The 15490-nt window shown below is 26.7% G+C and overlaps 1 protein-coding gene across 1 annotated transcript; it reads right to left on the bottom strand.

The window, feature by feature from the left end:
- Positions 1–3498: 3498 nt before the first annotated feature.
- LOC101217331 (1-aminocyclopropane-1-carboxylate synthase 7) lies at positions 3499–5820 on the bottom strand. Its single transcript, NM_001305700.2, is given in 3 exon segments — positions 3499–4462; positions 5135–5421; positions 5516–5820. Coding segments are annotated over 3 exon segments (1338 nt in total). The 5' UTR covers positions 5696–5820; the 3' UTR covers positions 3499–3591.
- Positions 5821–15490: the final 9670 nt, after the last annotated feature.

Below are 15490 nucleotides of genomic sequence, written 5' to 3'. Positions count from 1 at the left end.
CTTAAGTTGGTGATCGTTTTAGTTCGTCCATTATTGTTTTTAGGTCAATGAGTATAATGAAGAAAATAAACCAAAAGTATAACAACCAAAGTATTTTATTTATTTTTAATTGTCTTTGAATTTAAAAAGTTGTTAGGAAAAATACCTCTTGATTTGTTTTTCGTTAAAATGAAAAACGAAAACTGATGTGTAAATTTTAAAAAACGTATGCAATATAATATACGAGTCAATTATATAATTATTCTTATACAACTTATTTCTTTCAAACAATATCTCCAAAACGGCCCTTATAACATCATTCAATAAATACATTTTGTACACATTGATGTGACATTAATTTTAACAAATGATACTTCAAATTATATTCTATACCATCTTTCAATTTTAAGCATCACTATCGCTTCGTTTGCGGTCTATAAACATTAATAAGAAAATGAAAACTATGTTTTCAAAGTAGTGACGTAATTGAAACCCTACCACAGACATATATATAGATATTTCGTAAAATTTATCCTATATTTATTTAACAACGTGGCCCACACGTGAAAATTAATAAGTCCCAACCTCATCAAAAACTTTCTCCAAACTTGGAAAAAGACTACACATTGAAGAAGAAGAAATCTCAACATCTACCAAATAATATTAACTATCGTAAAATCCACAAACATACATTGGAGTTTTAATAAATGATGGATGAATAATACAAATAATATATATATAAGAACTAGAGAGTATGTCTAGGAGCTTCCATTGTACGGCATTCACCGACCTTAAAGAAAATGTAATGTAAGGGTAAAGTTGGAATTTTATTCGATAAGAAATTGCCACGTCAAGGAATGGTGGTTGTTTGTTGAGCTGTAAACACGTCCGTGTTAATTGATGAGGTGGCGATGGGAGCCACAAAAGAGTGACCTGGATGGCTCCCATTGGTTGGTTTCTTATTGTTGAGTTATCACAAAAAGTGCTTTCTTTAACCATTTTTGACTTTTTTTTTTTTTGGCTTGCTGAGCTGTCAATGAATTGGTCAGCGACAAGACGCAGTTGATAACAATGACCTTTAACACGTGAGAACCCATGTCGTTTTAAGAACAAAATTAATTGCTTTTTTTTTTGAAAAAATAAAACTGCCACACACACACACACATGTATATATTATGTATGTATTTGCAACTTTTATTTTGTTTGGCACATGGGTCCTATGAGCTATCAAATCCAAAATTTGACTATAAAAACGTTCAATCACAATTACAATTCTCTCGTTAGGGGAATTTAAAGGTATCAAATTGGAAAAAAAAATGAACTAAAGGATGATCGAAGTTGTATTTTTAATGTTTTTAATTGTCCTATGGTCAGGGCGTTGGACGGTTGAATGGTTGGATGGTTGGAGGTTGACTTTTCAAGCATATAGATGTATATCAATTAGAAAGTAATTGAATTCGTTGTTTTCAATCTCAAATGCTATAAACAACTGTAACAATGTAGAGTTACATGTGATTGTTTGACGAGCCTAAATGTTAAGAATGAGTCATATTCAAAGGGCACTCGTGATCTTAACTTTTATTGATTTAGATGAACTATATGCAGTCCTATAGTATCATTATTAAAATGGTCCATATGCATTATATGTTACTTTACCACTTTTGGACCTATTGTTTTATTAGGTCTATTAAGTAAAAAGATAATGTCATAATTAAATATAATAATTGGTGATATCTATAAATAGAATCTTAATAATTGGTTATTGTCAATAAGTACTTCATTATTCTCATCAAGAAATCTAATTAAAGAAGGCCAGGTGATATAAACACAATTTCTCGAGAAGATTATTCATGTATATGTATGTTATTTTTTAACTAAATTTAATTTGTAAAACTATCTAGTCCAAAGATTTTGGTATTTACTGTTTTATAGAATGTTAGAGTTTTACTATATAATAATGAAAATAAAACTTACTAAGCCAACAAGAAATTCAAGACGAACACGAACACATACACAAGATCCAAGAACAACCATATATTTGTAAAGAAAGCTATATTTATGCACTTTAAACTTTAAAAGTCATCAAAAAGTTTTAAATAAAATAAAAAATATCATATCATTGAAAAATAATCCAATTTTTTAAAAAGTACACCATCCATGTTGAATACAAAACACATTGATAGGCATATCATATGGATTTTTATTTTATTTTATTTCATTCTAACAACAATTATAGTATTTACTATACTTGATCATTACAAAATTTTAAACGCGTAAATTATTTAAAATTTTGGAATAGTATAAAAAAAATAAAACAAGTATAGTTCAACTATTATATTCAGATACCCTTGCGTAAACTTTATCAACGAGAACTTTATAGTTCAGTAAGAATAATCTAAAAACATATATACAAAATCAAGCTTGAACACAAAATCTATCACTGAACTAACTAACAACGTCAATGCAAAGTCATTATTTTTTATAAATGCATCAATAATGATAAATGGATTGGTGATTATTCGTACAAGTTATTAAAAGAATAATCATTCTCCTCCTGTTAAATCAGCATTTTCATTTTAAAAAACATAATTATATTTGTGTGTTGATCTATTTATTTTAAAGAAAAACATAATTTTCATTTAGATTGAAAGAGAAGGATAAAATTGATATTGTTTGGTTATATTTTGTAAATAATTTGAATACTTTTTAAAATAAAATCAAGTGGGGGAATAATATCTGTTTAGCGTCACAACATATTTAATTTTCAATCAATTAGTTCCTAAACTCTACTTTAAAATAAAAATCTAATTATACTTTCCATATTACTCAAATATAAAAATTGAAAAGCACCGTATTGACTTTTAAAAACAATTCTAAGAAAGAAAAAGGAAGAAGGAGGAAAAACGTTGTAGCTCTCTGACAGATGGACACATTAAATTAGTACAAAGAATCCAGTTGACCAAATTTTGAAAAGGAAGAATCAATTAATTAAGTAGTTAAATGCCACGTCAGATGGATTGTTAGGTGGTTAATTACACAAGTCGGCAAAGTGTTATTCTTTCTTAAAAGTGATTTTAATTATATATAATTACCTTCTCTTTCCTTAATTAAAGTCAAATTATTACTTATATTACTTACTTATTAGAGCATGTTATGAAAATAACAAATACTATTAATTTAACCTCAATATATATATATATATATAATTCATCTTTTTTCTCTCTCCCTAAATTGACACTTGTCTCTAAAATACTCAATCAGATTTTTTTTACGTTAATTTTTAACTATAGTTCATATCACATAAAAATACAAATACAAATAGAAACTTTATATATATATTATAACTGAGAAATAAAACTTGCTTTGATAAAAGCAAGAAAACAAAGGATTTCTTTTTTTTTTTTCCTCAGTTTAAACCATCAAAATATGACGTATAAATGAAGACAAAAAACCCCAAATTTCTAACAAATATTGGGCACTGTCCACACAAAAGAATCACAATGGTTTTTTTTCTCTTTTTTTTCTTTTTCTCATAACCATTGTAAAAAATAAAATAAAATAAACTACATCTGTTTTTTTTTCTTCTTATATATATATTTTTAAATATTTTTTTTAATTAGCTTCGTTTTCCTTCTTCATCCGTTCCATGAACCGACGTATTCTATCAAGCGCAACATGCAGCGTTTTTTCACTCATATTAGCAAAACAAACCCTGAACCAACCGGGTTCAGAGCAGTGACATGATGAACCGGGCGAAATATTCAATTTCACTTCCTTCAAGATCCTCTTCCATATCTCAATTTCACCTTCTTTGGTTTTTTTATCTTTCAACAACGGGCTCAAATTCATCCAACAAAACAAACCGGCATTCCCTTCCAAACATTCAATCCCAGCGGTTCGCAGCCCTTCAATTATCATCTCATACCGTTTCTTGAGCCGGTCCCGGTTCATTTTAATATAATTCTCCGTGAACTTCCGGTTCGACAACATGGACGCTAAAAACCGTTGCGTTTGTGAGGATATAAGCGTAAAGCTAGACATCCGGCGAGCGGTGGTGACGACTTTATCGTTGTATGAATAGATCGTGCCGACTCTGAACCCGGGAAGGCCGAGGTCTTTGGAGAGACTGTAGACGATGTGTACACGTTCGGCGTTTTTATAGCCGCGAGATTCCAAAACCTCGGCGACGCTTGTGAACTCGTCGGAGGAGAAAACGGAACCGGAATAGATTTCGTCGGATACGAGATGGATGTTTTTGCGTGTAACGAAATCTAGAATGTCTTCGATTGTGGACCGTTGGATCGTTGCTCCGAGTGGATTTGATGGGTTTGTGATTAAAACTCCTCTTACTTTGATTTTCATTTCCGTTGCTGAATTATAAGCTTCTTCTAATGCTTTTGGAGTTATTTGAAAATTGTTTGAACTGTCACAATGAATTGGTACAATTTTCACTCCTGTTCTCCATCTCAAATCTCTGTCAAATCTGGAAAAAGAAACTATATTATTAGTGCATGAAATTATACGAAGAGTCTCGTAAAACTACTTAGTTAACATATTGAGTTATATATATATATATATCTTTAACAGAAAAATGAATACAACTCAAAATGTTGTAAAAATATAGAACAGTTGAAAAAAAAAAACACTCATAAAGTTTTGTGATATGGTTGCAATTATCTTTGATAGCAAGAAGAATAAAGATCTCGTTTTGATAACAATTTAAAAAACTACAATTTTTCTAGTTTTCAAAATTAAGGTTTGGATTTTTGAAGATTTCGGTAGTCTCGTAAAATACACGTTGTTTACATCTTGAGCTAGATATAGTATATCTTTTTGTAGTCCACCCCAGGATAGAAAACATGAGTACAACACAAGAAGACAGTAAAAATATAGGACAACTGAAAGGAAAAAAAACATCCACGAAGTAAAAGTAGATAACAAAATATTCACTCATGTTGTGGAGATGAAATGTTTATAAATTCATTTTTAAAAATCCAACTGAAATACAAGAATCATGAGCCCGTTAAAATTAAACCTTCATACTTGGAAAGTGGTTTGAGAGTTAAATTTTAACGTTTGTTGAGGGTATAGTAATTAGAGTAAAGATTGGTTTTTGAAATGAAATACGAAAACGAACAGGTGATGATGAACTTACCCAGGATAGTAAGGAGTGGGGACAAGCAAAGCATCACCAGGATTTGCAAGAATGAAAGTAAGAAGCTCATTGGCAGCAGTGGCACCAGCAGTTAAAACAACTCGATTTGGGTCAAATTTTGCTCTTCCACCTCTAATTTCTTCCATAAAACTTCCCATTGCACTTCTAAATGAGAAAAGGCCATGATAATCTTGAAACAAAGCATTTTCTCGAAACCCAGAATTTAAATAATTCCCTTCTCCCTCACAGTTTTCCTCCAAATATTCCTCCAATAAATCAAATGACACCTGTTTCATAGATTCCAACACAAACCCAGTTAAAAAAAACCCAAATCTGTTTACAAAACAAAACAAAACAAAATAAAAAGTTGTATATTCTTACTTGATTCTCAGCTAAGCCCATTTGAATAACACCAGAAGGATTTGTTGATTCATTATAAGGATCTTCATCATACGCTTTCCAGCCAGCAAAATACGGCGAATCTTCACCGTGTGTTTCCGACGTTCCAATTCGCGAAAGTTCAACACTTGAATTTTGCTCAATCTCAATCTCAATCGCCATTGATGTTTGTTCTTTTTTCCTTGAGCTCAAATTTAAGGGAAAGAAAGAAGATGAAATAATAACAATTATTATTATTATTATTTCTTTCCCTTCTTGAGAGCCAAAAAGAGAGAAATTGAAATTGAAGTGAAGACTTGTTGAATTGAATGTTGCTCTTACAAAGAGCACCTCTATTTATAGCAAGTTTTTTCCAAAAGAAAAAAACAATCATTGAATTTTCTCTCTCTTGGTATTTTCTTTTTAATACGGAAAATATTTTTGGAGGAATAATAATTAATAATTTGTCATCATATTTTGAATTGGGTTTTAAGATCCAGAGAGAGAGAGAGAGAGAGGCAAAATCGAATCTGGTGGTTGAAGAAAAGGAGTAGGTGTGTTTGTGTGTTATATTAATCTTTTTAATTTTTTGCTAAAAAGGGCTTCTCTCAAAAATCAATCTCTCTTATATTTTGCTTATTGCCCCCTCAACTACCTCATTATTAAATTAGTTTTGTAATCTCTTCTCTCTTCCCCATATATATATATTCTAGTTGCTTAGTTTCCTTATCTCTTAAACCTAAGACCCTTGTGCAAAATCCCTGTTGAATTGCATTTCTCTCATAATCCTCTCCCATAATTATACTTTAATTATTTAATTAGGCTATCTTTAGGTGTAATCACTCTTTTGTTAATTAGAAGTACACTTTGTATAAAGATTCACTACGTAATAGAATAATTATAAGTATATATGTGAAAACAATTATCTCTGTTACTATGTATGAGACGTTTTAGAGTGAAATGAAAAATAAAGTCACGAAGGTTTATATCTCAAATATGGAAATATCGTACTACTGTAGTGATATACGAGAGATGGTATCAAAGTTTATGCTCTTGACTTAGTCCCATAGATAGAGTATTTGGGTGTCAAACAAAGATGTAGTGGAGCTAGCCTAAAAAAGAAGTCATGGTGTGTGATGTGCGGTTGAACTCTATCGAATAGGTGATATATGCTTAATGCAACGTAATCATTAACCTAGGTATAAGAGTTACTATTTTTTCACGGAGCCTCAATGATCCTTTGTTCAAATAGCGGAAAATTGTTAGGAATGAGAAGTCAAAGTATCACACTGGTTAAATAATAGAATAAATCACGAGTATAGACGATCTTAAGCATACAATATCTTATTAAGTGTAGAGATATGTTTGGGAAATTCGTTATCTCGAACAAACTCATATGAAAAAAAAAACCACAATTTATCTCGAGGATATCTTCATGATGAAGGCCTAATTGCAAATAGTCAATTTTTTAAAATTGAATATTATTTTGTTAAGGCCCCAATGAAAATCATTCCTATGTGTTTATCCATAATCCCTTCATAATTGTACTTCTCTAATCATCCTTCTTTCTACATAATCAATTCTTTGTACTTAATTATGCAGACCCAAAAGAAGATAATAAAATAATAATAATAATAATTAATAACTTTTAAATTATTTGAATTCCTACACTTCATTAAGACCCAAATAAACATCTCCGAGTTTGTCATGAATCCCCCACAACTCTACATTATTAGTTATTAATTACCCTACTCTCTTACCTAATCATTTTATTTAGTCAAATGCATCCACTTTATTAACACCCAACATCAAACTTTAACTTACAATTATAGTTTGAATCCATCTTTATTGTCAATTAAGAACTTAGTTCAACACTAGTGAATCTTTTACTTCAATAGTTGTATTAAAATTTTTTTTTTTCTTTTCTCAACATGATAATTAAGGATTAGACATGGTTGGAAATTAATTTAAGATTAGGTTTCTTCTTTTTTTTTTTTTTCTTTTTAAATTTGGGTTGGATGAGAGGGGACCAAAATACCAATGTGTAAAAAAGAAAAAAGAAAGATTAAGATTCTGATTTTCTAAAGAAAAACAATGACAAAAGAAAAGCTTCTTTGAGATCTTATGACCCCACCAACCCATGCATATATAATTTTTCATAATTTTCCCATCATTAGCAACAGAAATTATAACTTTTCAATAATTCCTAAAAACTAAAAACCCAAATCCTATCATTGAAAAAAGTTCTCTTCTATGGGACTAAAAAGAAGAAGAAAAAAAAAAACAATTAATCAAATCAACAATATTATTCCACTTTAATCACCCTCTCTAAACGTTCCTTAATTAAGCTAATAATTAATTATATATTTCATGATTTTTTTTGTTTATAAAAAAACCCCATTATTTTAAATTTCTAAATTTATAGATATATACTTCCAATTTTAGACAATGTCAAGCTAATCTTATGCTCCCTCTTTCATGTATGAGAGATAAAGATACTTGTCAAGATTATGTCCTAAAAAATTAAAAATTGTAAAATTCATCACTTTTTTTTTTTTTTTTGAATTGATCAAACTATATAGAGTTTTAAAACATATAGTTTAAAATTAGACATAAAAAAATGAATATAAATGATTAGTGGAATATATAGGTTTTATGGAAAATCAACGACGTGGGGTTTGAAGATCATGAAAATCCATGTGCATGAGATAATATATATATGTGTATATATAAAAGAGATTAATGATATTAATATTATTATAAGATTGGGGATTTTGTAATGAGTAGATTCAATTAAATCTCTTTGTATGATTGAGAGAGAGTGAATAAAGTGGATGTTTGACGTTTGCTCTAACTGTTCTCTATTATTAGTGACCTTAATTATGTCATAAACTATATGCTTAAGTTTAGTTGCAAACTTTATGGGATTATACAAAATTTTCATAATCATTAACTTTAATATTTTATTATCTTTTTTCTTTTCATGGAAAAACTTCTTTGCAATTAACCTTTTCATATATAGTTTTTAGGGAAAATATTGTTTTTTCTTTCGTTTTTTTTTTCTAATTTCCACTCCCTCTCTATGTTTTCAAATTTTACAATTATACTCGTAACAAATTTGAATTTTATTTTAATTTAATTTTTCAAGAAACATACGTTTTTTAATTAAATATTCATTTTATTGATGAGGAGAATCAATTAAGATAATTACTATATTAAGTTTGTTAATAGTTGAGCTAAGTTTTGTTTAGTGTTGTTAATTCAAATTAATTATTAGTGTTTAGTTAATTATCTTATTTTGTTGTAGTGCTGTAAATAACCAATTTAGGGTTGTAATAGGAAATTTGTTAACATCTTTTGAATATAGAACTTGAGTTCTTGGAGAATATGCTATGAAAAAAAATGTAACATCACAAATAATATAGGATTATTTTTTATGTATCCGATGAACCCAACGTGTAATTTTGTAATTAATCGTTTCAAACTTGGATTAATTGTTAGTGAAGTTTTGGGATATAAGTAAAATTATAATTAAAAAAAAAAGAGCATTAATAAATAAAACAAAAAAAGAAAGTATAGGCCTATCAAATTAATTTATAATTAAGATAAAATCATCACTTATCAAATGGGGATTAAAATACAATTATCTCAAATGGTGAAACATGTGTATTTTTTAAAAAATAATTATTATAGGTTGTATGTCTAAATCCACATATACCATGTAAAATAATTCATATAATTATAATTATAATTATATTAGACACTAAACTACATGAAAGTTTATTTGTATAATAATTATATTTCAACTCTTCATACAGATCCTTGTATGAATGTAACATAAAAATAACACAATCTCTATAGCACAATATGATCAATTTTACGTCTATGAAATCGTGAGAGAGATTATTATAAGAGAATTAAAAGTTGTAATATAATGTTGGAAGGAAAGAATCCCAATAATCCACGTTTGATGGTGCAATTGGTGGACATGTAACTGAAGATAAGTGATTACCAAAATATGATGAAATGAAAAGTCAAAAAGGGAATAAAAATCAAATCAATCATAAGGTTTAATTTTAGAATTGCAATTGTTTTCAAGCCATTAAAGTTGGAGTTGTTTGTTTTTTCTATTGATTTGAAAACCACTTTTTTCTTCTTCTTTATTTCTTTATTTATTCATTTTCCATATAAAGTAAATAAATAGAAAACAAAGTGATGAAATGATTGGCAACAAATTAATTAGGATCTAAAATTAAATGTGAAAAAGGATAATAAAACAATCCTAGTCCTTATCCCTCCAGCTGCCTCATGCCCTCACCTTCCCAACCTCATTATTATATAATACCCACACATCTCAAATTAGTTTAATACGGGTTAAATTACAAATTTAGTCTTCAAAATTTTAAATTCTATCGAATAGACATCATAATTATTTTTAACTATTTAAGTTATAATGTTTACTTTTTTGTAATATATTTTTACACTATCGATAGAATAGAAGATAAACAATCAAAATATAGCGCATTTAATATCTTTAAAAAAGTTTTATAAAATATAATTAAATTCTTGTGGTCGTACAAAATTAATACGTTGAAGTTAAACTTCAAGTGATTTATTTGTATATTTTAATTAATGAGTTCATAAAATGATATATATAAGTTAGGATAATGGTAATATTAGTGAGTGTGATGATAGATGAGACAAAAATAAGAGTTGGTATTGTAATAAGATGACGAATAAATGATGTTTCTAAGTTTGTGAGTTGGATTCCAATTTTAGAAGAGGAAAGTACTTTACATAGAACCATCCTAGAAATTGGAACTCAACAAGTGAAAACGACTTCTTTTGGCTTTATACACTTCAATTTTATTTTCACTTAATATATATATATACATACACACAAATACATGCATGTATATATTAAAAGCTAACGCGTTTGATACCCGTTTAGTTTTTCAAAATTATGATTTCTTTACTAATTTTAATTTGTAGAAATAAGTTTAGTCAATAGCAACTAACATAATCTTCTATCTTAGAGATGAGATATTTGATATCTAATTCTCCAAAATGTACTTAAATATTTATACATATTTGAATTTCTTAGCCAAATTAATTATTTTAAAATAAAAGTGTAATTCTTTATAGAAAAATTGTGTATGAAAAACTACTAAAAATATTTTTACAAACATAATAAAAGTTTCACAGTTTATTAGACATCTAGCATCCATTAGTAATAATTGACAGTGGTATATATATTACTTTTTAAAAACTAGATTAATGTTTTAAAGTATTGATATAAAGTAAATCGTGAAGAAAGTGTTTATAAGGTTGATTTTTGAAAACTACGATAAAAACCTAAATGACTATAAAAAGACTTATATATAATAAAGCCTAAACAATGGAGTAGTCCTCTATTTTTATTATTACAAATTGTGTATAATATATAAAATAAATGTCGGTGTTTCAATTTTTTAAAATAATAAAAATTGAGTGAAGACATGTCTACATATTACTAATCTTTTAAATTTTTGTTTGATTTATTAAGATCCAAGTTGTTAGTTATTCTCATTGTTGAAAGTTTTAGCATTGTGAAAGATACTTTTATTCTTAGATTTAATGGCATTAAAGGGATATTCGTGGATGATTATCGATGTTGATTAATATTTATGTTGATAGATGATCTTGATAATAGTAGATAGTAATTTGTTGTGTTTATAAAAGGTGTTGAATAATCTTTTAGTATTGATGTCAAGCTATTCAATTTACATATATATTTGTAAGGGAGCTTAGCAATGCCACACAATTCGCCTCTCAAAGAATTTGGTGTATCCTCGAAGTAGAGTGTCAAATAACTCAGCTCAATCGAGGAGCATATCCATCCCAAAACACGACGCTTATTATTGTGTCTCGGTTCATAATTATGTTCTAATCTCTTATATGAGTAGACGTTTCTTCCAAAATTACTTTTAATAGTGAACTCTATTTACATACGTTGAGCATACCACAACGGTTGAAATACTAAAGTTATTTCTTTTTTTTCTTTTATTTAATGTTAAATACTAGTTGATCTCGTTGTTTGGTCAATGAACTCGATGATCATCGTTGGACAAAACTATCTTACAAACCACATATCTAAAATCAAATTATTCTTACAAATATAGCCTGGAGGAAATTAAAGAAACAATTAATATTATTCAACCCCTCGCACTCTTTCTTCTTAATCTTATTATAACTTTATTTAAGAAATCAATTAATTCCCACCAAGATATCATCTCATCAATAGGATTATCAAAACCCTTTACTTCCTAAACAATATCATTAACACACATTATAACATAATGCATGATTTAACATTAAAGCTAGTCATTAAAGCCAACGTTTAGATATATATATATATATATATAGTAATCATCATCATTTAATCTAATCCCAAATCTCATTGATCTCCACACATATGGAAAGAATATAAAAACAAAAACTAGATATATAGAAGAAGCAAGAGAATATATATCTAGAGATGACAACATAAAGATTTGGAAAAACCAAAAACTAAATATAAATATATATATATAGAGGAATCCATAGGCAAAAAATTCAACAACATATCTTGTTTGAAAAAGGGCAAAAATTAAGATTAGGTTACAAATTAAAAGGAAGAATCCATAGGCATACATCATTCATGATTTTATTTTTGTTCTTAATGAATTTTGAAAGAAGAAAATAAATAAAAGAAAGAACAGCTCATTTTTCCAACAAGTAAAAATATGACAACTTCTATTGTTGCCTTTGTGGCCAGCAACCTTAAATTAAGAATTCTTATTTTCTCTTCTAATGTTTCCCTAATCAACAACAAAATTCCTTCCTTTTCTCTCTTATTATTATTGTTATTATTATTGCCTTCACAAAAACCCTTTCTTCTTTTTCTATTTCTTTTGTTTTCATTATCATTATGGAATATTATTCACTTATTACTGTGATTTGATGTGGTTATATTCATATAATATATGTATGGTATACATGTGCTTTTGTTCTTTGATTGGATAATAAGAAAATTATTGTACAATTTTTTTTGAGTGAGTCAATTTTTTAACTTTAGAAGATTTGATTTGATTTAATTTAGTTGTTGGATTAAATGTTGTGTGTTTGTTAGATGAAATATTGTGTTTTAGATTTATACATGCCAATGCAATATTCTCTTGGTTAGGTGAGACTTTTCTTTTTCTTTTTCTTTTAGAAGGGTTGAGAAGAGGTTAATTAGTGAAAATAATAATTAAAATGTAATGAAACCGGTTTAAATAATAATAATTTATTACTCAAAACTTTTTGTGAAACCTATTTTTTTCTATACTAAAATAATACATTTCGATCTAAGACGAAATTAAAATTTTATGGAATTTTGAGTTTTGAAAATGGAGTAGATAAAATTTTCTTTTACTTTCAAATTTTAGGGTTTAGTTTGTTGTATAATTTTCTTTTTACCAATGTTTTAATTTAAAAATTAACTTAATTTTTTAAAAACTAAACAAATATGTTCAACACACTTGTTATTTTTTTAAAAAAAGGAATAAAAGTTAACTCTTTTATTCAAAAAATATGACAGGGAAGAATTTGAAGGAAATAAATTTAATTTTAAAAACCAAAAAACCAAATTAGGAGAATTCAAGACCTTATTTGATTCTGGATCTGAAAATTGTTTTAAATACAAAGAATTCAATATAAAACACATTTGATTTTAATTTAAATTTTTATTCCAATTTCAAAATTTAAAATATAGATTCAAAATTATAAATATAAAAATGTAATAGAGTATTTCAGGTTCATAATTTTTTAAACAACAATTTATCATTTTTGAAAAATGAATTATTTTTATTTTAAAATAAACATACCAAACATGTTTTAATTGATTTTTTTCTTTGTATTTTTTTAGTTTTAGAAACAATATGAAAACGAAAATAAATAGCGAAACGATTGGCTCTTGAATTTAAATTTGTTAGGTTGCATTTTGAAAATTGTGTATTTGTCCCATCACAACAATATTACATCTTCTTCTTGATGGTATACAGAAGTGAATCATTGCTATTATTTCCCATCAGATTTCCCAGTTCTATGCCCTAACTTTAATTTGTATTTTGATTTTGATTTTTTGTCTATTGATAGTGGCAAACAAGAAAACAGATGTTATTTAATAGTGATTTATCTTTTTGTAATTATTTTTATAGATTATAATCTATGAAAGAAAAATATTTACCAAACATTTATATAATATGAAATTTTGTTATATTTGATAAATTATCATTTTTCTTTTACAAATTCAACTTTACCTTAATTAAAAATTTAAGAGTATAATTAATACGATATAAATTAAAACTTTCTTGGATATAATGTTATAAAATTAATCTATATTGAACATGTACTTCTGTAATATATATATATATATATATATATATATATAATTTAAAAGATATAAATAAATCATGGTCGACTCATTTTATACACAAGTCAAGTCAAAATATTCTCCAAATCTATTCATCGATCACACAAAGATTAAGTGAATATATATATATATATATATGAATGAGTTTTAAGTTTTTGTTTATAAAAAAACTATTTTTAATTGAAATACTTAATGCATAGACATGAATAGATTATAATAAAGTGTATATAGATCTATTAAAAATTTATTATATTTATAAATATTTTTATTAATTGTATATATAGTATGTGAAAAAAATAGACTAATCTTCTCGAACTTATTTGATTACAAATATATATATATATATATTTTAGGTTTTTTAGAGGGTAGAAAAATCAAACTTTTAATTTAAGAGGTTACTATGTGAATTGAACTATATTTATTGTGAAATTATTCTTTTCCATTTATAGGATTTGGATCTAGTTTTCATATTTTTAAAAGTTACATTTTCTTCGCTTGAGATTTGAGTTTTGTTTCAATTTACTTTATTGAATTTAAGATTGTTAGATGCTAAGAAATTAAATGCACGTCGTCACGAATCTCAACCCAAACAAATTTATATAAGTAAAAACGCTCAACCAAACCCTAGAAAATATGCAAAAGTACGTAATATAACAAAAGTCGGGGATCAAACTCGATGAAATTGCTTATTTCTATAAAATAAATGAACAAGATTATTATCTATCACATTTCCATAAAAGCTCCTTTCATGCACTTGAGTATATTTGCATTAAGAAGATGGGATTCGATTGATGTGACATTCAAAGACAAGAAAGATGTAAAATCAACTTTGAACTTTAAAAATGAAACAAAATTTGAACCTTGAAAAGTAAAATTGTAATATTTATATTGAAATCAATAACTAAAATGTAAAATTTTGAAACTCATAAACAACATAGAAACTAGATTCAAAATCTAACCACCAAAAATACATTTTCTAGAAAATTTGTTGTAGATGACAAAACTGTTATAAATATAGTAAAATTGCACCGTCTATCAACATCTATCAACAATACATTATAACAGTCTACCAATATTTATTAACATATTTTAATAGTATTTTATTATATTTATAAATATTTTGATTTATTTTACTATATCTAAAGTCTATATATATACATATATTCCCACATTTTATATAAATAAATAATCTTCCTTCACTTTCTATTCTCATTTTATAATTTAATTTTCAATTTGTCCTTTTGTACTTTTCGATGCATTTGTTCTTTTCCGTTTCTTATGTCTATTGAATTTTTATTTTTTTCACGTACGGAAGTGTATTTGAAAATATCAATGCAGTTTATTTTTGCATTCACATACTGATATATATGATTAATGTTGCTTTCATTTTTTTACACTACAATTAAGCTACAATACTAATTTAAAATCAAAGTATAATACACGTATATATTTATTAGTTTTTAGATGAAAAAAAAATGTCTTTTCAGATTTTGAATTTAATTTTCATTTGATTATTAGGATTTCAAGATTTTAGTTATTAAGTT

Source organism: Cucumis sativus, unplaced genomic scaffold (genome assembly GCF_000004075.3).
Source record: "Cucumis sativus cultivar 9930 unplaced genomic scaffold, Cucumber_9930_V3 scaffold72, whole genome shotgun sequence".
NCBI classification, from domain to species: domain Eukaryota; kingdom Viridiplantae; phylum Streptophyta; class Magnoliopsida; order Cucurbitales; family Cucurbitaceae; genus Cucumis; species Cucumis sativus.
The sequence above is the reverse complement of the archived record's forward strand: the minus strand, read 5'-3'. Positions and strand labels throughout refer to the sequence as shown.